Source organism: Dendropsophus ebraccatus, chromosome 9 (assembly GCF_027789765.1).
Source record: "Dendropsophus ebraccatus isolate aDenEbr1 chromosome 9, aDenEbr1.pat, whole genome shotgun sequence".
NCBI lineage: Eukaryota > Metazoa > Chordata > Amphibia > Anura > Hylidae > Dendropsophus > Dendropsophus ebraccatus.
The window spans coordinates 100,272,977-100,300,143 of record NC_091462.1 but is presented as its reverse complement, the minus strand read 5'-3'; the positions used below and the strand labels follow the sequence as shown (position 1 = coordinate 100,300,143).

At 45.8% G+C, this 27,167-nt stretch overlaps 1 protein-coding gene across 4 annotated transcripts; it reads right to left on the bottom strand.

Annotated features, from left to right (window-relative positions):
• Positions 1-1,948: 1,948 nt before the first annotated feature.
• LOC138801335 (NADPH oxidase organizer 1-like) lies at positions 1,949-25,987 on the bottom strand. 4 transcript variants are annotated; one of them, XM_069984051.1, is made up of 9 exons: positions 23,096-23,557; positions 11,739-11,938; positions 11,464-11,544; positions 10,080-10,155; positions 6,514-6,691; positions 6,198-6,400; positions 6,009-6,122; positions 4,431-4,548; positions 1,949-3,668 (listed from the first exon to the last, which is right to left on the bottom strand). In XM_069984051.1, the coding sequence occupies exons 2-9, from the start codon at positions 11,796-11,798 to the stop codon at positions 3,128-3,130; spliced, it is 1,371 nt and encodes a 456-aa protein (XP_069840152.1). In that variant the 5' UTR covers positions 11,799-11,938; positions 23,096-23,557; the 3' UTR covers positions 1,949-3,127. The 4 variants fall into 4 exon arrangements, with proteins under 4 accessions (XP_069840152.1, XP_069840150.1, XP_069840153.1 ...); XM_069984049.1 differs by lacking the exons at positions 11,739-11,938; positions 23,096-23,557 and adding an exon at positions 25,668-25,987; XM_069984052.1 differs by lacking the exon at positions 11,739-11,938.
• Positions 25,988-27,167: the final 1,180 nt, after the last annotated feature.

Here is a 27,167-nt window from a genome sequence, read left to right as displayed (position 1 = left end):
CTCAGGGGGCCCAGTGTATTGCAGGAGTGGGCCACTGGGCTGCTATGGCGGTAGTTACACCCCTGTAACCAGACCATGTGAAAGGGAGAGAGTGAAAACTACAGCTACTGTTAAAAATCCTGAGCCAGTTAACAATTCAGTCCACTGTGGTCTCCTAAGTAGTCCTATTCAGAGAGTGGGCTGGAGAGTAGTAAGGAGAATACAGAGATTTTCACCAAATCAATGAGAAGAGCAACAGAAGGAAATAAGATGGATCAGGTGTAAGATCAGGATTCAGATGCCATCTGCTCTGGAGATAAAGACAGGGGACCAGCAACATCAATGACTAGAGTAAAGAGGACCAGGTACCCTAGGAGTACCAAGACTGTAAGTTACCTTGCACTAGCCACAAGCCTATCTGCGTGTCCAAGTTCAAGAACTGTGCCTCCCTTGTAGACCAGTCTGTTTTCTATAAACTAAATTATTAGCTGTCTAAAGGCCCCATTACACCAAACAGTTATCGCCCGTACTTGACCGATAATCGTTTGTTGCAATAGCGCATGTTAAAAGACCGCCATCAGCTGACATGCACGATGTTGGCTGACCGTGCTCTTTCAACATGTTGAAAAATCACAATCATGTCAGCAACGGCCTGCAGCTCATTGTCCGTACAATATTGGTGGCGGCAGCAGACCACTGCTGACTTCAATGGGCAGCCAGGACGATCTGAGGATCTTTCAGTCAGCCCCTCCTGCAGCTCCCTGTGGCCCCCTCTTTCTCCTTCTGCCTGCTGTCTGTCCTGACAGGTCGGTGCTCCCTTCCTCCTCATTATTGTGCCGTGTAATATGGCCTCAAAGCGACTTTGTACCCACAATCTCCCCCCCCCCCCCCTAAATCGCTTGTACCTTCAGATAGCTGCTTTTAATCCAAGATCTGTCCTGGGGTCCGTTCGCCAGGTGATTGTCCTAAAAAACAACTTTTAATCCTGCAGCCCTGTGCCAAACGGCTGTGGCCTAGAGTGTCTATGCATTAAGCTGGCACAACCTCTCCGCCCCCCCTCCCCACTCTCCTCATCATTAGGATTCCCCAAGGCAGATTTTCTCCTATTCATCAGCTGTGTGGACACGGCACATGGGCTGGATCGTTAAGGCACCTGTGCAATGTTCACTGCAGAGAAATAGGAAATATCCTGCCAGTGGCATTCCTAATGATGAAGAGGGTGGGGAGGAGGGACGGAGGGGTCGTGCAAGGTTAGGGCACAGATATTCTAGGCCAGTGCTTCTCAAATTTTTTCTACTGGAGCCTCACCCAGCAGACCAAGGCAATGCCTGGGCCTCACCATACTGACTAAGAGGATGCCTGGGCCTCACTATCTGTGGTGAAAGTCCATTTAGAAGCTGAAAATAATGCTAGGGCTACCTTTCACCCATCTCCCAAACTCTAGATACTAATAAATTAAGTACCAAATAAATTACTAATGTTGTTAAAATTGATATTTTTGCAAACAGCAAAAGGACTGTGCAGATCATAGTTACTTTGTGAAAACTGGCTCCTCAGCTGGGCCTCACCAACAACTAGGGGGCGCCTCACAGTTTGAGAAGCACTGCTCTAGGCCACGGCAGTTTGGCACAGGGCTGCAAGTTTAAAAGTTGTTTTTTAGGACAATAACTGCATCACCTTCCGAACAGGCCCCAGGACAGATCTTGGATTAAAAGCAGCTATCCGAAGGTACAAGTGGTTTGAGGGAGACAGATTGTGGGTACAGAGTCGCTTTAAGCTTATCCCAGTGTTTGGCCCTTTTATCGTACATAACCACCAAGGTCACCCCAAACACCACTGGACACAACACTACAACTAGAGTCCACTGTAGCTATAGCGCCCACACTCTGTCTTTATTGTGCATGCACCAGTAACACATGGATATTGACAAGGTTACTACTATAAAAAAAATATGATTTGTAAACCTAGATCCAGAGTGCTTCCTTTATTTACAATATAAAATCCTCCACCTTTCAGTTCAATGTGGTAGATCCACCAGCAGGTGACGCAGCAGAGGTGAGAGAAGGAGTCACCCTGCACTTGCCTGGAAACCCTCTGCCGGGAAATCAGTCTGGTGTAAGACCAATGTGCCCTAGTTACAATGCGAGGTCATAAGAAACGAAACTACAAGCATATCGATACAGAGCGGCTTCTCTGTGTGGGCAGCCAGTATCTACCGCCTGTCATTTCTCACAATAGAAAGAATGTAAACCAACTCCTCTATCTCGCAGCTGTATATAAATCCTCTGTGTGAGATCTAAGCATTTGTGTCCAACCCTAGATCAGGTTTTATTACTTTTAGCAGACATTTGCCCCACATTGCCATTATGTGTGGCGGTATTATCTGCAAAGTGCCGTTACTTGGGCATAGTATGGCACTATTATTTAGGCACGGTATGATGCTAGTTCCTTTATCATGATGCTGCTATTTGGGCGTGATATTATTTGTGCACTCAATGTTGCTTTTATTTTTTCACTTTGTGGTGGTATTATTTCAGAAGGGCAGTACTATTTAGACACTGTATAGCAGTGTTATTTCTCCACTATTATGTTTTTATGTACACACTGTGTGGTGGTGGTAGTATTATTATTATTTCAGAACTGCATGGTGCTATTGACTGGCAATAAATGTTATGGTGCTGTTTGGACACTGCATGGCAGTATTATTTATTCACCGTATTATGCCTTTATTTATGCACTGTGTGGTGGTATTATTTCAGGACTGCATGGGGTTGTTATTATCCCCTGTGTGATAATATCACTTTAATTATGTTCTAAAGGACCATTGTAATGAGTGTACTAGAACCTGTTTATAATGCTGGTGTCTTATTATGTGACCTCTGCACCCCCTATGGCATTGTATTGGCTCTATGGATTAGGTTTATTATATGGGCACTATGGTTGGCACATTAGCATGGGCACTACTACAGCTGCTCTTTTTATATAGACACTGCTGTGGCTGGCACATCTGTATGCTTACAACTATGGCTGGTTCCTTGGGCACTTTTTATAGACACTCTCATAGCTGGCACAAGTCTCCAGACAACTGGCACTTTTGATTGACTTTACAAACATGCCTTGTTTCTTAGATCCCACCCTTTCCACAGGTTCATACACTCCCTTGAAGAGTGGCATTCCTGGTTATGGTAGTGCATCTAGATCGTATCTCCGCCAGTGTAGGTCTTTGTGGCACAGGTGGTGGTGTGGGGTCAGCATCATCTGAAGAAACCGATGCACATGGTGACAGTCGTTCCTCAAATCCAGAATCTGTCCTTGCTTTTCCATCCATGAGATCACCCCCCTTCCAGTCATGGAGAAGAACCTCTGTCTGGATAGGACTTGGCCTACCACCCATGGAAGGAGATGTTAGGTTAGGATCTCTTTGTCTGCTTGACTTTACTAGTGTCTGGTCAGATGTGTCGTTGAGATCGTGCAATGAGATTGATTTAATCCTTTGCAGTTGACCCCTCTGGTCTCTGACCTGACCCGTCCTATGTCGGAGGTTGGAGCCTGTGTCTAGATCACTTACAATCTTGAGGTTGGGAGAGGAGCCAGACACGTTATGGTCTAAGGGGACTTGTAGATTCTGGTGTGGGTTTTTATATGGCTTGAGGAACATGGATGGGACATATCCAAATCTTCCATTGTAACTATCAAAGGAGAGAACAGAGAAACCAGCAGATTATTATGGCTTCAAATAAAGTAACCAACCAACCTATGAAGAAACCTATCAAAGTCTATGTATGAATAATAATATATTGGGATGGCCACCATCTACCTGGTCCATGTGGCCAACATCCTGCTCTGTTCTCTACTATAACTTTTCTTAGCCAACCCTGACATCACAACTTCATAGAGAACATGTCACACTGAATATGCAGTCTAATCTGCCAAGTTCTTGTCATAGGGTAGGGGAAGCTGAGCAAATTGATATATAGGTTTATGGGAAAGGATTCAATGTAACTTTCCTTTTATCCATTTAACCCTCTGCTCATTCCAGGCTTAAAAGTCCAATGGGCGGTCCTTGTGAGTTTGCATACAGAAATAACTGTCAATCAATGATTAGGACCACCCATTGGACTCCTAAGCTCAGGCTAAATTACAAATTCAACTGAAATTGTTTTCCCGTAAAATCATCTATCAGTCTGTTCATCTCTTTCTGCTCTATATATGACGCCTGTAGCTAAGACAGATTTTTTTTCGGTAGTATTGGTTTCCTATTTGTTTAGTTGCTTATCTGGTCACTCTTTGCCCAGATACTCTGCCAGCCCTGACCTCATATGAGCTTATCACTCAACAAGAGACAAAAGGGAGAAAGGGACCACATTTTTCTAATCCTGTACAATCCCTCTAAATCTAATCTCCCCTTTAAATTAAGCCGTGGTTGCATAAAGGAAAAAAAAACTTCTTACCAGATGAGCCACCATCCAATTTCTGACTTCTCTATTACTTCGACCACAACGCCGACCGTGAGTGAGATCTCGTCTGTGTGCCGCGCCTCGTAGCCCTTCTCTGCATAGTAATACGCTCCTGGAGAAAGGGAATGTTACAAGCTGCGTTGTTAACAAAGGGTTTGCCTCAACAAGGTCAGAGGGTGGAGGGAACAGGTTCTAATTAGAGATGAGCGAACCTGGAGCATGCTCGAGTCCATCCAAACCCGAACGATTAGCATTTGATTAGCTGGGGCTGCTGAACTTGGATAAAGCTCTAAGGTTGTCTGGAAAACATGGATACAGCCAATGACTATATCCATGTTTTCCACATAGCCTTAAGGCTTTATCCAAGTTCAGCAGCCACCGCTAATCAAATGCCGAAAGTTCGGGTTCGGATGGACTCGAGCATGCTCCAGGTTCGCTCATCTCTAGTTCTAATACATTTTCAGGAAAAATTAAAGGCAAGAGAATAGTGGGGACAGAGACAGAGACAGAAACGTAAGATTTGGGTGTAAAAGAGCATCTTTTACTGCCCCAGACTACCAGAAATTCCTTCATTCATTCCTACACTACGCTAGACCACCAGGACTGCAGCCAATAACCCCTTTACTGCTTTAGACCACCATGAATGCAGACCTTGACCCCTTCCTTCTCCAAGAATACTAGAGATCCTGAACAAAACCCCTTACTTACAATAAACCACACTTACATTAACTTCTAAACTGTCCCAGACCACTAGATATGTAGACAATAACCTCTTCACTGTTTTAGACCACCAGGAATACAGATCTTTACCCATTCTCTGCCTTAGAATTATTGGGATTCTGAAATTTACCCCTTCACAAACCTAGACCGCCAGAGATACAGATGTAAAACCCTGCACTGCTCTAGACCACCAGGGATGCTGATCATTGTCCTAGACCACATTGGCTGCTTTAGATAACCAGGAATGGATACCTTAACCCATTCACTACCCTAGAATACTTTAGATCCTAAAATAAACCCAATCATTGACCTAGGCAACCAGCGATACAGATGCTCTGTTAAACCAACAGGGATACCAACATTATTTCCTTCACTGCCCTACACTACTAGGGATCCTAAAAAGTACCAGGGATCCTGAACTAACTCCCTTCCTACACTAGACCACCAGGGATACTTATATTACCTTCTACATTGCTGTAGCCGACCAGGCATGTTGACACCAACCCCTGCACTGCCCTAGTCCACCAGGGATGCAGACAATAATTCCTCTACAGCTTTAGACCATTAGTGATCCAGACTATAACCTATTCACCACCCTAGACCACCAGAAATGCAGATAATCCCGTCACACTTAAGAACACCAGTAATGTAGACTATAACCTTTGTGGCCCTAAGGATAATATTAAAAACTAGATACCTGGATGCTATGTGGCTGCCGTATGGATAAATACAAGGAAGCTGTATGTTAATCTTTATTTGCCCCTAGAGCTTTATCAGTATTGGTTTGACGTCATTGTCCCGATTGTAGCCATAAAGATAGGACAATGAGGTTACATAGTGTCCTTGACCAACCTTTATAGAATGATTTCCTCTTGGAGTCACTATCTTCCAAGTACTCTGTCTTTTTCAGATAAGGAGCCGGAAACCAGGCCAAGTGTTTGTCTTCATTCTCCACCAACCACCAGCCTAGATGAAAGCAATTTTTTTTAGATATATTGGGTGGTGACTTCTTTCTTATCACTAGTGAAATATGGGACCTACCAGAGGGATCTTTAATAAGGACATCGATGCACTGATCCTTCTTCACCTTGAATGGCTTGTTCTTGGTGTCTTTGGTCTCGAAGGCATCGATGCAGATGTAGATTTCGGATATGATGGGCTGCGTGGTGGCCGGCTGGGTTGACTTGGGTGGGCGGGTAAATTCTTTTTGCTGTTGGTCATTGTCTGATGGCATTATCACCATACTGTTAATAAGAGTCATGTTATTGTTTTGGGTAGTTCCCATGCACTGGACATATAAGGATGAGTATTCGAGTATTAACCAATGATTGGTGACGGCATCCTCTATTATACCGACCTGTTATCAGGGAAGGAGGGAGTAAGGTCCTGCTTGTTCGGAGAATAAAACTGGATAACATCTTCACATTGGGAGACCTTGGGGTCAATCTGTAGAAGTTCCTTGGAATAAATTTCTAACAGACGGAGTCTTTCCAGGTACCGATTGGAAAATTTCCTACGGAACAACAATGGAGCATCTGGAACAGCAAAGAAAAGAACTTATTGGTCAACAGGACCAGTGTTGGCCAGGCTGAAGTGTCGGCCTTTGTAATGTAATGACTTTGGCCATGTGACTGGCGTGGGTCAGGTGGGTAGCAGTCCAGAATAGTGAGTGTAGTTCACCCCAAAGTTGCTTTATATTTGTCTCCATATAAAGTGTACCTGTCATTTCAGCAAAGTTTTGACATGTCACATGTCAAGAGTATGTATCGGTGGGGTTCTGGGTGCTGAGACCCCCGCTGATCACTAGAACGAAGCTTAGCAGCTCATACTCTGCCCGCTCATCTCTGCTCTCACTGCTAAAGTAGCAATGGATGGAATTATAAGGGAGCCTATGGAACTGCCAGCAATCACGTCTACCAGAAGTTCCGTAGACTCCATTATAATTCCGCTCATAGCTAGTTTACTAGTGAGAGTGGAGATGAAGGGGCAGAGCGCCTGCTGCTAAAAGATTCTGCCTCTTCGTTCTAGCGATCAGTGGGGGGTCCCAGCTTCTGGACTCCCACCGATACAAACTCCTGACATGTCCCTATGACATGTATGAACTTTGTTAAAAGACAGGTATCCTCAAAGCATTGCTTCCAATCAGAATTGCCAATTATATATGATGCATACATACAGTAACATAGGTCAGTGTGGTTGGTTACAAAGTGAACAAAGACCTACTAGACACAAAGAAGTATTAGTGACCTAGTGAGTGATCTAGAGAAACGGACCTCATGATGTTTGTCTGATGGATATATCCAGATATATATAGATTTGGGTGGGTGCTTCTCCAGTGGAGGCCCAAAAATTGGCATTGAAATGTTGGAAGACACACTGAATGAATGTGTGCGCCAACACTGACCAACCTCAGAGCAGCACAGTGCCGATATTGTGTAACACCAGGTTAGTGTTACAATTTTGCATTGTTCTTCATTGTCGAGAATGCGGCTCGTAACTTGTAAAATCCCGGAGATGTTGTTGTCTCACGTTTTATTATCTGGCTGGATCTCGTGGGTGAATTCCACATATTAACGAGTTACTATTAAATACGTGAAACTGTCCTGTTCCTTGTAAACTTAATAGTGAAAGTCCAATATTTGTTCACGCTCCCATGACTTAAATATAGAACAAATTAGAAAGTAAACGGCTCCTTGTGCCACCGGGCAATGGGCGATAATGAAGACTAAGGGTACTGTTACACGAAACGATAATTGGCCGATTCCGTGTAATAAAGACCACGATCAGCCGATGATCGTTGTCATTGGCTGATCGTTGATATAGGTTCTGACCTATAATCATCGGGCGCCGACCGCACACCGCTACGTGTAATAGTGGAACGCGGCCGACGCTGACGATACGCAAAGAGGAATACATACCTATCCAGGTTCCTCTGTGCTTCTCACCGGGTCCTGCAAGCTCCGGCTTCACAGCGGCCTGTCTCGGCTGACAGGCCGCTTGACCAATCACAGGCCGGGACCGCCGTGGCCACTGATTGGCTGAGTGGCCTGTCAGCTGAGACAAGCCACTGTGAAGCTGGAGCGTGCGGGACCTGGGGAGAAGCACAGAGGAAGAGAAGCCCTGCAACCTGGACATGTTATGTATACAGTTTAAACAAAGGCTGCAAGAACATAGGTAAAATATTATCGGCCTGTGTAATAGGCCCAGTAAACGAGCGCCGATCTAGCACATTGGCGCTCGTTTAGAGGTATTATCGGGTCCCCATTGGCCCGTGTAATACCAGAGGGGAAAGCTACTGGGAAAAGATTCCCCCAGGGATAACTTGACATAACATGGGGGTGGTGTGAATATGGGCCAAACCACTTGGCGATATCGATAGGGGTAGCAGTTGTACCCGGGCCTTGTACCTGAGTGGCATGGAAGGCTCCTTTGTAGCAGAATACACCTGTATTATAAATGGTAATGACCTTTAAATAGTATTATAAATGGTACATGGTAGGTGGAAACCTCGATCCTGCATCAAGGCACAAAACCCTTACGTTACACCTTGAATAGTTATTTAAGTAACTAGAGATCAGCATAAGTCAAGCATGTACGAGTCTGATCATTCGACATTTGACTACTTCATCCGTATTCAAATGCCAAACGATTGGGCTTGAGTTGCGCTCATCTCTAATAATAACCTCTCAATATGCTGCCCGCTCTGCAATTCCCTAATAAGTTTTTTAGCAGTCACTAGGAAATCAAATTCCCTGCAGTGGTTTCTTTATCGCTCTGCTGCCACCAGTGATTGTTCCAGGAACTGCAGGCATGCTCAAGTCATGATTTGAGATAAGCGCAAGTCGAGCATGCTTGAGTTGCGCTCATCTCTAGTCATGATCAATGCACAGTTACATATACAGTTACACTTGGGAAGTTGTGTCAGTGTCAGGACTAGAGCTTGTGCAGCCCTGCAGTTCCCAACACAGCCATTGGTGGCAGCAGAGGGGCTGTGTCTCCTCTTAATGCTGCCCTTTAATAAAGTTGTATATATGATATTAAAGGTATATAACTTTATTTAATGAACTTTATCAATTTAAAAAATTACCCACCAAAATAACCTTTGTTGGCTAAAGTAGTTTTTCACTCCATCCCTCCTTCACCTACTCAGCCAAGCATGCATGTGTTCTAAATAGGAAGATAGGAGAAATGGTGGCTTATCTCCCTGAGAACAAAACAAAAGGATCGGGCAGTAAACATCAAACATGCCTGATCCTTCTTTCCCTTTACGTCTGCCATTTTGGTACTAGTCAGGAGGCCCCAGTTATATAGGGGTTTTCTGTTAATACGGATTCATGTTTTTATTCAAAGACAGCAAGAAAAGATCTTAAAAATGGAAACATAAAGGGGCACATTTATCATCTGTGCTATGGTCCTGGCGCTTGGTCAATGATTTTGCACACTTTTCTTTTGGCTAAAACAGATTGGCTAACAAAGCCACGCCAGGGTCTGACTAGAGTACTGCTGCACAATTTTTGGTGCAAAAACAAACAAATAAATCTGACTAATAAAGTAGCCTACATGAAACCACGCCCCCTGCAAGCAAAAAAAAAAAAAAAAAAAACACGCAAAAAAATTGCGCAAACACCTTGATAACTGTTACTTAAAATTTTATGCCGTGCGCAAAAACACCAAATTAGCCCAAATAATGGAGCAAAGAGAATGATAAATGTGCCCAAAGTATATTAGAAAGTTGCAGGACTTTAGGGTGACTCTTTATACAATGTCAGCGTTGTCACCTTCATCACAGACCTGTATAGTGTCACCTATGACCCGTGTAGTGTCACCTATGACCCGTGTAGTGTCACCTATGACCCGTGTAGTGTCACCTATGACCCGTGTCCGCCCCTGATGGTATCTGTGAGCAGTAAATGGGCCACTAACCCTTAAGTATGGGAAGAATTCTCTCTTCTTTATTCACCACACCCGCCTCCAGTGGAAACTTTCTTGCAAGTAATTTCTGGATGATCAAAGCAGAGAATGAGGGTTATACTTATTATAGTCAGTGATTACAGAAGGTTACAATATAGGATAAGATCACATCTGGTCCTACATAGGGGGGTGTTGTATTACGGGGAATGTGAGGGACTAATACACAGAGTCAGGATATTACTATCAGGCTGTTGTTAAGAAGACAATGGGGCTGTAGCTATTATGTGGATTCTGAGGCTGTTATTATAGGGGGGCATGGGGTTTATTATGGAGTATTATGAGGGTCTGTAGCTATTATTATATGGCCTTTCTTTAGGGCCCTATGGTTAGTATTATGGGGGAGAGGCACTGTGGTGTATATTATGGGGGCTGATTATGTGGCTGTTATTATTATGGGGGCACTATGGTGTATATTATGGGGGGCTGATTATGTGGCTGTTATTATTATGGGGGCACTATGGTGTATATTATGGGGGGCTGATTATGTGGCTGTTATTATGGGGCAATGTGGTTTGTATTATGGGGGGCTGATTATGTGGCTGTTATTATTGTGGGGCAATGTGGTTTGTATTATGGGGGGCTGATTATGTGGCTGTTATTATTGTGGGGCAATGTGGTTTGTATTATGGGGGGCTGATTATGTGGTTGTTATTATTATGGAGGCACTGCGGTTTGTATTATGGAAGTCTGTAGCTTATATAAGTATTATGTGGCTGTTATTATGGGCCCCCTGTTTAGTATTATGGGTTATCTATAGATATCATTATGGGGTCACTGCTGTGCTATTATGAGGGCTTTGTGGCTGCTCTCATTGGCTCCTGGACTGTAATGGGGTACTGTGGCTAGTATTGTGATATGGACTATCTGGCTAGGGACTATATGGCTAGTCTTATGAGGGTTTGTATTATTATATGTATTATTATTACCTTGGCAAGTCTTATGGTGGACGTTAGGTTCCTATGTTGCTGGCTCTGCTTGTTATTATAGGGACTCTGTGCAATTGTTATGGGAGTCTGGAGCTGTTATTATGGGGCTGTTAATATTATGGGGCTTTGTGGCTAGTGTACTGTTATGATATACAACTAGTATTAAGGGCACTTTTACTTATTAATAAGGGACTTCTCCCATTGTTCTTGTGTGGTTGTGTTATTAATATTATGGGGACTTGGGCTGTTAATATGGGGCTGTTATTATGGGGGGCATCATGCTTCTCATTATGGGGGCTGCTATTACAACATTCATCATCATCACTTTTTTGACTACAACTTCAGTTCCCCATATAAGGCTGCTATATACCTTAAATTGCAGCTAAAAATATAAGACGTAGGAGACTTACTGAGAGATCCTTAAAGCTGTCATACGTCCTATATATGAGGATGTTATTAGAGTCCGACCAGAGAATGGAGAACATGTAGAGCTGAGGAAAAAACAAGCATGGCAAACATCAACATCAATGCCACATTGTACCTGGAAGACCTGGCACATCCATGTAATATACAGACAATACTCCGATCCGTGTAATGCTTCATCAGTCCTGTGGGGGCACTGCAGGGAAATGGCACAGTCTCAGCTTGCTTCCCCCACACATTACACCTGCTGTGATGGGCTTACCTTCTGTTTGTCATGCTGCACCAGTCCTACAGCCTTGGCTTCTACTGGGTAGCGGCTCATGTTTCCCGTCTGCTGTCTCTAAGCTTCTTACCTCTACAATCCTTGAACTCTTACACAGCAGAGGAGGGGGCGGAGGGCTGGCCTCCAATGATACAGCCCCAATCTTTTTTGTCTTTTGTCCCTTTCTTTCCTCCTAGTTTCTGTTTAGACATGACAAACCCGAATAGATCAATAACCCCAGTGCCAGAGCAAATACTTTACCAATATCAAACACATTGTAAAAGTTTTACTGCACTGGCACCATAATGGATGAAGAAATCCAGAGTATTAGGGGAATGAACACCCGGCTTCCTTATAGAACTGCGCTAATATTCACACCTCGCCTAGGACATGAAGGTCGATGTAGGGATCCTCTTGCTTTAGTGCTACTCGCTATAAAAAAAAAGGTGTATATATCTATGCCTTTGCATGATGTTATGTTGTGTGCTCTTTCATATACGTATACTGTGCGTTTTGAACTTGAACACTTGTGCTCAAGTTACGGCAATGTAGTATTTACTGGGTGGGGTTATGCTGCGTTTACATGGAGCGATAATTCGCCCGATCGTAAGATTAACGATTTCAAAGTAACAATTTTTTTTTTTATAACGATCAGCGTTTAGACGTAACGATATATCGTACGGAAAAATTTTTTGCGATCGCTTAAGCCTATCTCGCACATAGGTTAAATTGGTGAACGACTGTTTACGCGGAACGATCTGCAAATTTTTTGTGAACGACCAACGACGATTTGAGAACATGTTCAAAGATCAAAATGAACGATTTCTCGCTCGTCGCTTGATCGTTCGCTGCGTTTACACGTACGATTATCTTCGAATTCGCACGATAATCGTTTCGTGTAAACGCAGCATTAGATGCCCCAGTTTGTGCACCATTCTGAGACCAGTAGTACAGGGGGTGCAGGAGTCATTTGTCGGACTTCCATCGAGTGAGCCCAGAAGGTTTCATACTCTCTGGGAAGGAGAGAGTATGAAACCTTGAATTTGATTGAATTTGGATTGAATTGAGCTACTAAGCCACACTCAAACTGAGGACAAGAGTGGCGCTGTTTGTAAAAGAAAGCAGCTGTTTTTCTAAGCCTAGATAACCCCTTTAAGGGTGTCTTCACACGTACCGTATAGCTGCGTATTTATCGCTGCGTTTTTATCGCTGCGTGTTTGGTGCAATTTTTACATGCGAGTTTTGATTTTCACATGTGAAAATCAAAACTCGCATGTAAAAATCGCATCAAACACGCAGCGATAAAAACGCAGCGATAAATACGCAGCGTTAAATATGCAGCGATACGGTACGTGTGAAGCTACCCTAAAGGCAAACAATCGGCACGATTGTGCTGATATGGTTCCCAGCTGCTGTGCAGTTTCCTAAACGCCCTATTCCACGGAACGATTATCGTTCATAAACTCGCTCCAACGATCACTGGTTAACGATAATCGCTTTGTGGAATTGCTGTAAACGAGCAAACGACAAAGGCCAAATCGTTATATTGTCGTTCAAAATTGTTTTTCAGCATGTCGAAAAAAAATCGTTGGTCTTTGAAAGATAATTCGCTAATCGGTTTAAAAAAACGAGGTGTGTCGTATGGTCATGATCACCCCGGCGAACGTTTTAAACGACCATGTAACTACCGCAAAATAATCGTTACACTACATATATCGTTCACGTTCCCACGTGTGTTATGTGTTATCGTTTGCTAAAAAAAAATCGTTTAGTGATCGTTAATGAGCGGTCGTTGGAGCGAGTTTATGAACGATAATCGTTTCGTGGAATAGGGCCTTGAGCTGTGTCTGCGTTGGTAGCTTTAGATCGAGGAAAAACGGGCGTGCAAGGCTGGGAAAAGGGCAGCAACTAGTCATCTGGGTGGAGAGCCTCCAGTGACTAGTCACAGCTCTCTGCCTGTCAGCGCGCAGTGCAGTGGACTGACAGGCAGAGAGAGATGCGTTCGTGGTCAATCAACCGTGCAATGCATGCTGCTTTGTTTCATAACCTGTTGCCCCTGGTAACGGCCAACCAGGCATCCACTTGGTTGGGACTCTTATGCTCAGTTCAATTGCAGTTACATGATCTGTCCCATTAGTACTTCAAGTCAGTGACCCGCTAAGAAATGTAGTTCTAGGCAGCTGCCTGTAGTGCCTTAGAGCAGGTGTGCCAAACTGGTGTAAAGTAGAATTGTCTTAGTTGCCCCTAGCAACCAATCAGGTTTCACCTTTCATGCCTCAGATTTTTAAAAAAATGAAAGGTGGAATCTGATTGGTTGCTAGGGGCAACTAAAACAATTCTACTTTACACCAGTTTGATAAATCTTCCCCTATGTGTTAATATGCTTTAGGAAGGGAGTATATCACACACCAAGGTGTATTCCTTTCCAGAAAGTTACCCACCAATGGGTAGTCCCTTTCTCCCATATAAAACTTCCTGAAGATTCCTGGATGGCAGTATTCCAATACTAGTCAGTATAGAGAAAGTGTATACAAAAAGCCTGTTCCTGCTGAATCTTAGTCTAGGGCCTGGCCTGGAGGCCAGAACCCCTGAAAGGAACTCTATGCTACAGTTGATTATTTTCAAGTATTACTACAACAGTATTATGCAGTGCTAAAGGCAGGTAACTACTACTAAAGGAATATACCTTCGTCTACGTCTGGGGTGACTATACTTCCTTTCCAGACAGGGCATTCCAGCAACTAAAGGGTTTGTCTGCAGTGGAGCGAAGTGCAGTTACAGCCGAAGTACTCCATTGGTATTTGCTCAGTCATCTCTGGAAATCTTGAGTGGCTACCTACACCCAGTTGTGGAATCCTGGGGCCTGTGCTACCAGAACTGTCTCTCTTTGATCTCTATGGAAATAGGCGGTTTTCTCCAAGCCATGAGCATGGGTATTCTTCAGTCAAGTCACCCTAACAGAGTTCTGCTGCTCCTTAGGTCCCCTCAGAAACCCCCCAGCCTTCCTTACAAGTCAAATCTAACCTAACCTCACATACAAGTCAAGCCCAAGCTTACTAACCCCACCACCCAGCCCATCTATACCCCACCACCCAGCTCAAGTGGTCTGTGTTGTCCAACTTGTAAAAGAGTACAGCTTTTGCTACTGCACCTTAGTGCCAAGTTTCTGTATACAGCTTTGTATTGCACTGAACCTTCAGTAAACTATTCCTGTTTAAGTACTTGGACTCTGTGGTTATTTGGCTCTTACACCTAAACCTGTTCTACCATGTGTCAGTGTATGCGGGTTTGGGCAATACCACCGAGACAAGTGCCTAGTTGGTACTCCAACACTTGGCATCCAGCTAACACCTAGCATCCCTGGGTCACTGCATGCCAAGGTAGATTGCCAGGATACTGTGGAAATGCCCAGGTATACGAGTGAGCCTGTGGAGTGAGGGGGATCTAATGTGCATGGAGGGTCCTAGTTCAGTTACTATAAAGTTATAGAGATATCACTCTTTACCCATTTGTTTAATTTTTAAACCCCCCGAAAAAATGCAAAAAAAACTCCCCACCACGGTAACCCAGCGTAAAAGACTAGTCAAGCTTAGCTTGTGCTTTGCTGCAGTATCTGTCTATAAAGAGGTGGTTTCCAGCAATGATCTGTGCGTAAGCTTACACCTTATCCTGACAATGGAGATTCCCCCCCAGAGGGCCAATAGCGTGTCCACAACTTAAAGAAACAAAGCGAAACTGAGTACAGTACCTATTTAGTTACTGTTACAGAACCTTATAAGCTTCTCTTAAAGGGGTTATCCAGGATTAAAAAAATATAGTTTCTTTCTTCTAAAACCAGCGCCACAGCTGTTCTCAAGTGGTGTGCTGTATTACATCTTGGCACTATTTTCTTTGATGGAAATGATCTGCAATATTGCACTTAAACTGAGAACAAAGGTGGTGCTGTTTTTGGAAGAAAGCAACTATGTTTTTCTAATCTTGAACCATTTCTTTAAGAAAGAAAATTAAGAGAAACTTTTTTCTTTTCTGCAAAGAACCACATCTCTCATATTTATAGCAAGAATACCAGTCCCTCATAATGGGTGCAGGAAATAGAGGAAGGGGGGCTGTTCTGTTCCTCTGACAGACGCTTCCTTCTGTGTTGGATAGTTATATGAGAGATATGTGACTGAAGGGGCATTATTACTGTCTATAGGGGACATTATTACTGACTATGTAGCACATGGATAATGGTGAGATAATCTGCAGAGCCCTCTGTGATGAGAGGAGGAGGTAAAGCAGCACATAAATAATGGTGTGATAGAGGGGAGGGGGCCTCCTCCCACTAAGGGTGGGTCGGCCTGCCTCCAGTGCTTCAGCCTGGGCCTGGTGGTACAGTCACTTTAAAAAGGCATGGGGCACATGGATGTAACTTAACTCTAGAGAGAAGATAAACGGTAGCACATCCATATACTTATCACTGTCCGTTTTGCTTCTCAGCACAATATACTACTACTGGTGCATTGGGGCTGCTGGACTACTGCATTGGAGCTGCTGGACCACTGGGTCGCTCCCCCCTCTGGCACTGTTGTTGTTACAATGGTGGTCGCTGCGTGGAGCTACGCAATTCTTTAGTTAGGGACCCACGCAAATCAGGAACATTGAAGTGGTGTGTGTAATGCACTTGAATCAAGATGTAACTAACTCCTGATGTTAGTAGTATATAGTGCTAAGAAGCAAAAGGATCAGTCATAAGTATATGGATGTGCTGCCATGTCTGTTTTTCTCCCGAGAGTATCATGGATATAATATTGGACTCTGGGTGGGATTTTCATTATAACAGTGATACACCTACTAAACCATGTAAAAAGGCCTTTGGACCGGAGTCTGATTTAATTCGTTGTAAAGGGGAAAGAAAATTATCTCACTGAAGAGAAGTAGGGAGAAATAAACTTGTATGGGCAGCATATAACTGATCTCTCAGTGAGCTTCTCGTCCTTTTGTGTAAACACAAGATAAAATTGAACTGTTTTTCCAAGTGAAAAAAGACTTAGCAAAGGGAAAGAGGAGAACTACGCATTTTCTCAAAGATATATTACAAAGTTCTTTATATTTACTTGTACTTTTGATGTATATTTTTAAACAACAGCGACCATTTAATCCAATGTGGTCTGTGGAGATTTGAAGAAGCGCTCTACTCTGGAAAAATGGCTTAAAGTGTCACTGTCCTTTAATTTTTTCAATAGTACAGGCCATTTAAAAAAAAACAAAAAACAACAACTTTGTAATTGGGTTTATTAGCCAAAAATGTATTTTTATCATGAAAAAGCAGTTTGAAGCTCTCCCCCTGTCTTCATGGTTTTCTATGGAGAGGGGAGAGGTGGAGGGAGATGAGGCACCAAAACAGGGCAACAAAGAGTTAATTTACAGCTACATCACCGTCTCCTCTGAAGTCAGCACTGACCTCTCTGACCTCTGAATACCGGCTTTTATACAGCTCCTACTGTTTAATCCTTTGTTCTTTGCTCTCTGCTGCCGACTAATCTCCCTCCTCCCCTCCCCATAAGTTACACAGGGCATGACTGATGTAAAAGAGTCGAGATTTGCTGATAATGAGCAGTGACTGAGAGAGGAGGGGGAGGGGGGACCTGGGGAAAATCTTTTTGAATGCAGATAATGGCATATTTGCCTAATAAACCCAATTACAAAGTTACAAAAAAAAAATGACAGTGACACTTTAGTGCCACCATAATAATATTGCCAAACAGAGCCACGCTTAGTGGTGGACCCAAACATGTTATACACAGGTATAAATACCACCAAGGCACCATCTATAGCTGCTATACATGGGACCTATATAGAAAGAGGGTTCCCTAAATCATGTTGGGCTACATGACATGGTGAGAACTGGTAAGTCTAGAGTACGAAATTATTGGTCAGAATAGGTAGTGGGCCAATCTGGGGGTCACACTGGACCCTTTTTCCCTGGGATGAGGGTTAAAGACCCGTGAAGTACCAATAGTGGGATTTTTTTTTCTATGGCGCCTCCTGTAAATTGTAGCTGAAAATGAGAGACAAAAGAACTGACGTTGTTGTATTGTGTGTTGAAGTTCTTATAGGAGTGGTCTTGTTTTGTTTGAGTATTTTCTAATACTATCTCGGCTCCTTGGTGGAGGAGGAAATGGTATTTGCAAATCAACCAGAGAAGAATTCTTTTATGCAGGCCTTGTCTGTCATCTGCAGATCATAATGTTTTTGATGTTGAAGGTGGAAATGTAAGCAGATTTGTCCACCATATCGAAGGTTCTGTGCAAAGGTTTAAGGCAGGTGAGGGAAAAATGTTGCAAAGTAACTTTAGCAGTGTCCTGATACCCGTTTACCAGTAACTGTATGAGTAAGGTTGTTGTGTGGCTGGGGAATACTTTGCTTTGCATTTTATGCTGTATTTGAGTATAGTTTGTTTTTTGTATGTGCTGATATTTTACTTGTTAACCTGCTACACAACATAGACCAAAGAATATTGTCAGTGCAAGGGTTAACATTTCTGTTGTGTCCTTACCACACTGTCACATGTACAGTTGTGCTCAAAAGTTTACATATCCTGGCAGAAGTTTTGCTTTCTTGTCCTTTTTTTTAAAAAAAAAAATATGAATGATAACACAAAAACTTTTTTTCCCCACTCATAGTTAGTGGTTGGGTTAAGCCATTTATTGTCAAACTTCTGTGTTTTCTCTTTTTAAATCATAATCACAACCAAAAACATGCAAATGACCCTAGTTTGCATACCAGTTCTTAAAACCGTGTATTGCCCCCTCTAACATCACTGACAGCTTGAAGTCTTTTGTGGTAGTTGTGGATGAGGCTCTTGGTAAAGCTGCCCATTCTTCTTGCCAAAAAGCCTCCAGTTACTGTAATATCTTGGACTGTCTTCCATGAACTGAGTGCTTGAGAAACTCCCTAGAGTGGCTCAATGATATTGAGGTCAGAAAACTGAGATGGCCACTCCAGAACCTTCACTTTGTTCTGCTGTAGCCAATGACAAGTTGAATTGGCCTTGTGTTTTGGATCATTGTCATGCTGGAGCGTCTAAGTACATCTCATGCGCAGCCATCTCAGTCCCCTGAACTCAATATCATTGAGCCACTCTGGGGAGATCTCAAGTGCTCAGTTCATACAAGACAGACCAGGAATTTACAGGAACTGGAGTTTTTTTGTCAAGAAGAACGGGCAGCTTTACCATCTAAGAAAATAAAGAGCCTCGTTATCATTAATATTCTCTGAAAAAAGGGCAAGAAAGAAAAAATTCTGCTGGGGTATGTAAACTTTTGAGCAGAGCCATATGGAAGTACGATGCCTTGGTCACATGATGACTCTAAACCAATGAGAGCAGTCTCTAGTCCAGCCCCTGCTAATAGTCTTCTGACCAGTGCATATATCTGGTAGCTTAGCTCCTACCAGTCAGGCCACAGTCAGCTACTAAGCTGTAAGTTTTCTTAGTAACATTGTACAGAAAGAGACAAGAAAACTCCTGGAAAGAATTCCAGGATTAGATTTAGCCTCGTGATGTCACCACTGAGCTCTACCTGATCGCCTGCATTGTCCCCCAGTCAATTCAAGTGTTCCAGAAGTCTGTGGGAAGAAGCTACATGCAAGTTAACCAGAGCCATCCAAACTGTGAAGATCCTCATAAGCAGACTCTAGTCTAACAGGACTATGATCCCTTTAAGTAGATCACTAGCCTATAGCAACCAAACAATATTCTTCTATTAAAGCGCCTTAAAGGCGACATCTTTAGTTAACCTGCTGAATGCAATCAAAGTGACCATATATTCTTACTCCCAACCATATAAACTGTATCAACCCTATGGTATACTGTATGATTATTGGATTTTTGGGGTGTGTGGTACATAGGGGGACACATTACATACACTAAGTACTACTGTACCCAGCTAGCTCTGAACTACACTTGCAGTGTCCCAGACTAGGAGTCCTCTGCTGCTGTCTTGGCAGCATGTATAGGTCGGTACTATTTTTGTGTGTGTGTGTGTCAGCAGACTGAAGTCTGTAGTATGCTACTCCCACCACCAGATTCTTTGCTCGGCTAAAGGTCAAACGCATCTAAGGGTTAACTGATTGCTCTATTGATGAGTCATGACACTGTTCTTTGCTCTACACTTTAGCCAATCCCTGAACCAGCTACCTCAGGGTCTGCGACCATATCATAGAGGGTTAATCAAATTCCTCCCTGAAGACCTAAGTTGTATGATGAGAGTATTCTTCCTGGGGCTGCCAATCCATCTCCCTCTTCCCCCCTCCCCTTTCCATAAACGTGAATGGGCAGCATGTAACTGATCCCTCAGTAAGCTGCTAGTCCATTCTTTTAAACACATGCAGAATTTAGCTGTTTTTTTTTGTTGTTTTTTTTTTTTAGAGTGAATGACTCTTAGGCCCCCTTCACACGTCCGGAAAATCTGTCCAGATTTCCTATCAGGAAATCCGGACGGATTTCCGGACTCATAGACTAACATTAGACACGGACACCCTTCCGGATTTTTCCGGAAGGGTGTCCGTTCCGGAAAATAGGACCGGATTTTTTAGATCCTGTCCTATTTTCGTCCGGAAATCCGGCACGGACGCCCCCATAGAAGTCTATGGGAGCGCCGGAATCACGGGCATTTTCCTGATGTATATCAGGAAAGTGTCCGCGATTCCGGACTGGTAGAGAGCCAGCCCCGGCCGCCGTCCGATCACCCGCACACCCCCATCCCCCCCGCACCGCACCGCACACTCTGCCCGGCACTACAGATCCCCCCCCCCCGCCGCCGCCGCCTAACCCCCAGTACCTCCGCCGCCCCCCCGCCCCCGCTGCCGCATCTGACCCTCTCTCCCCCCCCCCCCCCCCCCCCCCGGGAACTCACCACCGGGCCGCCCGCCGGATGCTCCGCACCTCCGACCGCCGCCGCTGCCCGGACCTCAGCACTGCACTCTGACCCGGCCCCCAACCTCGCGGCCCCGACAGAGCAGGATCCGGGACAGGTGAGATTACCCCTTAGGACTACTACTCCCACCATGCTCTGCTGGCAGGCCATGATGGGAGTTGTAGTTCTGCAGCCTGTGGCCATCCAGGTTGCAGAAGTACAACTCCCATCATGGCTCTGCTGGCAGGCCATGATGGGAGTTGTAGTTCTGCAGCCTGTGGCCATCCAGGTTGCAGAAGTACAACTCCCATCATGGCTCTGCTGGCAGGCCATGATGGGAGTTGTAGTTCTGCAGCCTGTGGCCATCCAGGTTGCAGAAGTACAACTCCCATCATGGCTCTGCTGGCAGGCCATGATGGGAGTTGTAGTTCTGCAGCCTGTGGCCATCCAGGTTGCAGAAGTACAACTCCCATCATGGCTCTGCTGGCAGGCCATGATGGGAGTTGTAGTTCTGCAGCCTGTGGCCACCCAGGTTGCAGAAGTACAACTCCCATCATGGCTCTGCTGGCAGGCCATGATGGGAGTTGTAGTTCTGCAGCCTGTGGCCATCCAGGTTTCAGAAGTACAACTCCCATCATGGCTCTGCTGGCAGGCCATGATGGGAGTTGTAGTTCTGCAGCCTGTGGCCATCCAGGTTGCAGAAGTACAACTCCCATCATGGCTCTGCTGGCAGGCCATGATGGGAGTTGTAGTTCTGCAGCCTGTGGCCATCCAGGTTGCAGAAGTACAACTCCCATCATGGCTCTGCTGGTAGGCCATGATGGGAGTTGTAGTTCTGCAGCCTGTGGCCATCCAGGTACACGGGTACCTGTGATTTATGTTGGCATACTAGACAATATTATCTCATCAGGAAATCCTGAAGGTTTTTCCTGATGGTTTCCTGATGGTAAAAACGGATTACTGTCAGGAAATCCTGATACTATCCTGATGACATTTAAGGTCTCCTGATCAGGATTTCCTGACAGTAAAAACTGACACGGACGTGTGAAGGGGGCCTTAGTAGAGGGAAAGAGGACAAATCTGTCAATAGGCTCTGGGCCCTCCTGTCTGGTTATAGAGGGGTGTAATGTTGTGAACTAACATCTGCAGGTTGCCCCATTCTGTTTTGCTATATTAATCCTATATTCAGTTTTTAGCATTATGTCATTTCTAAGTAATGCTGACTGTGTTTGCTTCTTCCTTGTTCATATTGGCCGCCACCATAATGATGTCCTAGTACAACTAAAGGTATTGTATATTAAGCACAATATTATTCCAAGCTGTTACATTATAAGGGACTTTCACACCCCAGGAAGATTCACACCACAATCCACATGAAGACTACAGTGAAAACAAGGGCATTAATGGAAGATTACCGATAGTAAAAGATCTACAGTACAAACACTTGGGAATACTAAAGCTAGGATATATACACATACTCATGCTAGAGATAGATAAAGAAAAAAATAATGTTGTGGTCTCTTTAAGAGTGACAGCATAACTAAACAATGGCTTTGACTTGTACATGTATAGTCTATGTTCACACTACGTATATGTCCGGCCGCATATTTTCGCGGCCGGACATATACGTGTTAAACTCCGGCCGGGGATTTACGCAAGTTGTGGCCGGCTACGTACGGTCCGCGAACTTACACCTGTAGTCTACTTACGCTTCCCGAGCGCCCTACGTAGCGATCTAACAGCGGTCTTTTACTTGGAAATCTTCGGCTAGCCCCGGACACCCCACAGAACCTTTTGGATCGGCAAAGTAAAGTGCAAAAATGAAGAAATCACCACTCCGTACGGGACCGCTTGTTACGCTACGGGCGTAAGTTACAGCATTTTCATCCTCAAACAATGGTCTGGTTCATTTTTTACGGCGCCGCATACGATCTGGGCGTAAGTTCTTACGTAGTGTGAACTGTGCAGCCGTACATCGTATACTTTCCATTGTACGCAAACTACGTAACTCTCCGGCCGCTTATTCACGGAACTTACGTAGTGTGAACATAGCCTTAAAGTGTAATTATAGGGGTTCTTCACCTTTGTAATTACTTTTTATTCTAATTCAATGCCTCTATAATAAGATAAGCTTCTATTTTGTCTGAACTGTTTCTATGCAGACCTGTGTGTTTCTATGGTAACAGACTACAAATAAACCCTATGTAGTCATGTAAAGTACAGAGGATGTGCACGGTTCTGGGTGATGTTGAATAATGGCAAGAGGACAAATGTAGTAACCAAAAACATTCAACAGTCCAATAGGCCTGTAGGCAGTGTATTAACCCCTTGCTGGCTATGGAGTCTAGTTTTCTCTAGCAAGATAAGCGTTACCGTATTTCTTCTGTGCTATTCCCTGGCTTTTCTGACCCTTGCATATGTATTTGTTACTGAATATTCTCTGGATCTAATGTTTTGTACCTTTGCTGCTTGGTAGTTGTGACTTCAGCCTGTTTGATCACCTGTACTTGTTTACTTGTTCCGTCTGCGTTCTGTGTTGGCACTTATCTATGTTAGGGACTGTCACTGCGGTTGTCACCTAGGGCTGATAGTGGCAAGTAGGCAGGGAGAGTGGATGGGGACAAGTGCAGGGTACACTGTCCATGTCTTCATTGTCTCTTCCCTGACTTCCCTGAGTGGTACCAATATTCATAACAGGTACAGTTGATGACATTTGATAACAGCCAGCTTAAATATCTACAGTTTCTAAGTCCTCAGGCCTAACTGGTTTACAATACTTGTGGCCGCAAAATTCCTCTGTCAGCTGATCATAAGATGCACACTGTTCAGACAGCAATGGGCAGCCCTGCTCACCCAGTCCCAGACGTCACTCTTCTCTGCTCACCCTCCCTAGTCCTTTACACCACCATGCCCTGCTCACCCTCCCCAGTCCCAGACGTCACTCTTCTCTACTCACCTTCCCCAGTCCCGGACATCACCCTGCCCTGCTCCCCCTCTCCAGTCCTGGACATCACCCTACCCTGCTCCCCCTCTCCAGTCCCCGACATCACCCTGCCCTGCTCACCCTCCCCAGTCTACATCACCCTGCCCGGCTCACCTTCCCCAGTCCTGGACATCACCCAGCCCTGCTCACCCTCCCCAGTCCCTTACATTACCCTGTCCTGCTCACCCTCCCCAGTCCCAGACATTACCCTGCCCTGCTCACCCTCCCCAGTCCCAGACGTCACTCTTCTCTGCTCACCCTCCCCAGTCCGACATCACCCTGCCCTGCTCACCCTCCCCAGTCCGACATCACCCTGCCCTGCTCAGCCTCCCCAGTCCTGGACATCACCTTGCCCTGCTCACCCTCCCCAGTCCCTTACATCACCTTGCCCTGCTCACCCTCCCTTGCCCCTTATATCACCCTTTCCTGCTCCCCCTTTCCAGTCCTGGACATCACCCTGCCCTGCTCCCCCTCCCCAGTCCCTTACATCACCCTGCCCTGCTCCCCCTCCCCAGTCCTGGACATCACCCTGCCCTGCTCCCCCTCCCCAGTCCCTTACATCACCCTGCCCTGCTCCCCCTCCCCAGTCCTAGACATCACCCTGCCCTGCTCACCCTCCCCAGTCCTGGACATCACCCTGCCCTGCTCACCCTCCCCAGTTCTAGACATCACCCTGCCCTGCTCACCCTCCCCAGTCCCGGGCATCACCCTGCCCTGCTCCCCCTCCCCAGTCCCTTACATCAACCTGCCCTGCTCCCCCTCCCCAGTCCCTTACATCACCCTGCCCTGCTCACCCTCTCCGGTCCCTTACATCACCCTGCCTTGCTCACGCTCCCCAGTCCCTTACATCACCCTGCCCTGCCGACCTTCCCCAGTCCCAGACGTCCATCTTCTCTGCTCACCCTCCCCAGTTCCTGACATCCCCCTGCCCTGCCCCCCCTCCCCAGTCCTGGACATCACCCTGCCCTGCTCACCCTCCCCAGTCGCAGACGTCACTATTCTCTGTTCACCCTCCCCAGTCCACATCACCCTGCCCGGCTCACCTTCCCCAGTCCTGGACATCACCCAGCCCTGCTCACCCTCCCCAGACCTTACATTACCCTGTCCTGCTCACCCTCCCCAGTCCCAGACATTACCCTGCCCTGCTAACCCTCCCCAGTCCCAGACGTCACTTGTCTCTGCTCACCCTCCCCAGTCCGACATCACCCTGCTCACCCTCTCCAGTCCCCGACATCACCCTGTCCTGCTCACCCTCCCCAGTCCCTTACATCTCCCTGCCCTGCTCACCCTCCCCAGTCTACATCACCCTGCCCTGCTCACCCTCCCCAGTCCCCGACATCACCCTGTCCTGCTCACCCTCCCTAGTCCCTTACATCTCCCTGCCCTGCTCACCCTCCCCAGTCCCAGACATTACCCTGCCCTGCTCACCCTCCCCAGTCCCAGACATTACCCAGCCCTGCTCACCCTACCAAGTCCCAGACATTACCCTGCCCTGCTCACCCTCCCCAGTCCCTTACATCTCCCTGCCCTGCTCACCCTCCCCAGTCTACATCACCCTGCCCTGCTCACCCTCCCCAGTCTACATCACCCTGCCCTGCTCACCCTCCCCAGTCTCTTACATCTCCCTGCCCTGCTCACCCTCCCCAGTCTCTTACATCTCCCTGCCCTGCTCACCCTCCCCAGTCTACATCACCCTGCCCTGCTCACCCTCCCCAGTCTACATCACCCTGCCCTGCTCACCCTCTCCAGTCCCTGACATCACCCTGCCCTGCTCCCCCTCCCCAGTCCCTTACATCACCCTGTCCTGCTCACCCTCCCCAGTCTACATCACCCTGCCCTGCTCACCCTCCCCAGTCCCTTACATCACCCTACTCCCTAATGTAGTGCAGTTCTGAGCCCCACAGCTCCTTTCTCCTGGTTCACAGGCAGATACTTGAGGACATTTTGGCAGCCTGGTCCCACAGCAGTCTCTCTGGCTTCTTTGGTGGATAGGGAGACACCTCCTCCCCTGAGCTCAGCTTCTTTGTTGGTCCTTGCTGCTGGCATCACCTTTGCAACCATCTTTATCACCAGTGGTCCTCTGTGCTGTGGCGCTATGGTTACTACAGCCGCCATGTTCTATATCCAACCAGGGACTCTTGCCCTGTCAAGAGTGCATACAGGCAGAGGACTCGATCTCCCCTTACATCCTCTTCAGGGGCTGCCAGTGGATCTCTCTGCAGCCCCTGCTTTACTCCTGCATGCTGCTTTTCTTTGCCACCTATGAGGCCTGGTGTCTGGCAACCCCAGGATGGGGACAACGGCTCCTTACTTATGTACTCGGCAGGCTGCTGCTCTCTGTCCCAAACACTAGGCCCAATCCCTGTCTGCAGCCTCTTGCATCATGTTCTCCTAGTTCTGCTGCAGTGCCATCTTGTGGCTAGACTATAACATTGCAGCACATAAAAAAGGGAGAAGCATTGTGATTTTAGAGTTGATTTCTGCTATATCTTATTAGTACTATACAAGTTATCTACAGGATAGCAGGTATTAAATAGCTGATAGGTGGGAGTCCAAGCTACTTTTACTGACCACACGACTGGGTGAGTGAATAGAACAACAGACACAACAACAACACAAACACACTCAGGCTATGTTCAGACGTAGTATGAGACCCGCCGTTCCGTGAACCAGCAGATCTCAGAAAAGATCATCCCAGCTGGTACTGTCAATCTTGTAAAAGCCCTTAAAGGTGGGCTCCAGCCACTCTTACAGTAAGATTCTACAAGTGTACTCATCTCCCTGCATTCAATGTTGTCTTCTGTTATGCAGCTTGTGTATCACTGTACAACAAGGCAGGGGTATGGGAAAGGTGTGTACTAGAGATGAGTGAACCTGGAGCATGCTCGAGTCGATCCGAACCCGAACTTTCGGCATTTGATTAGCGGTGGCTGCTGAACTTGGATAAAGCCCTAAGGCTATGTGGAAATCATGGATATAGTCATTGGCTGTATCCATGTTTTCCAGACAACCTTAGAGCTTTATCCAAGTTTAGCAGCCCCAGCTAATCAAACACCGAATGTTCGGGTTAGCTCATCTCTAGTGGGTACCCATTTTTGTGAGAACAGTAATAGCAGCCATCTTGGATTTCACCATTTTTTTTTTTTTTATAAATGGCTGAATAGACCTGACCCATAGACAAGTTTGATCATGCAGCTTTTATGGGCCCTACCCCTTAGGTACTACTGGATGTAGGACTCCCCTCTCTGGATGAACGGCACTATTAGCAAGCAAGAAGAGAGGGAAACAAACCTCATGCCCTACTTTCCTGGCAACGCCATAGTGGAGGGTCAATTTTGCTCTGGGCCCGCTCTCTCCAACAGTACTAGGGATAGAAGCTCTGCTAAAAAACAAACAGATATTATTTCATTTGCCCTTACAAGACGATGTCCACTTAAAGGGGTTTTTCTAATGGTTACAATTCACAAGGGAGGTGGCCATTGCTATATTACCTGTTACTAGAGATGAGCGAACTGGGTTCGGGTTTGAGTCGATCCGAACCAGAACGTT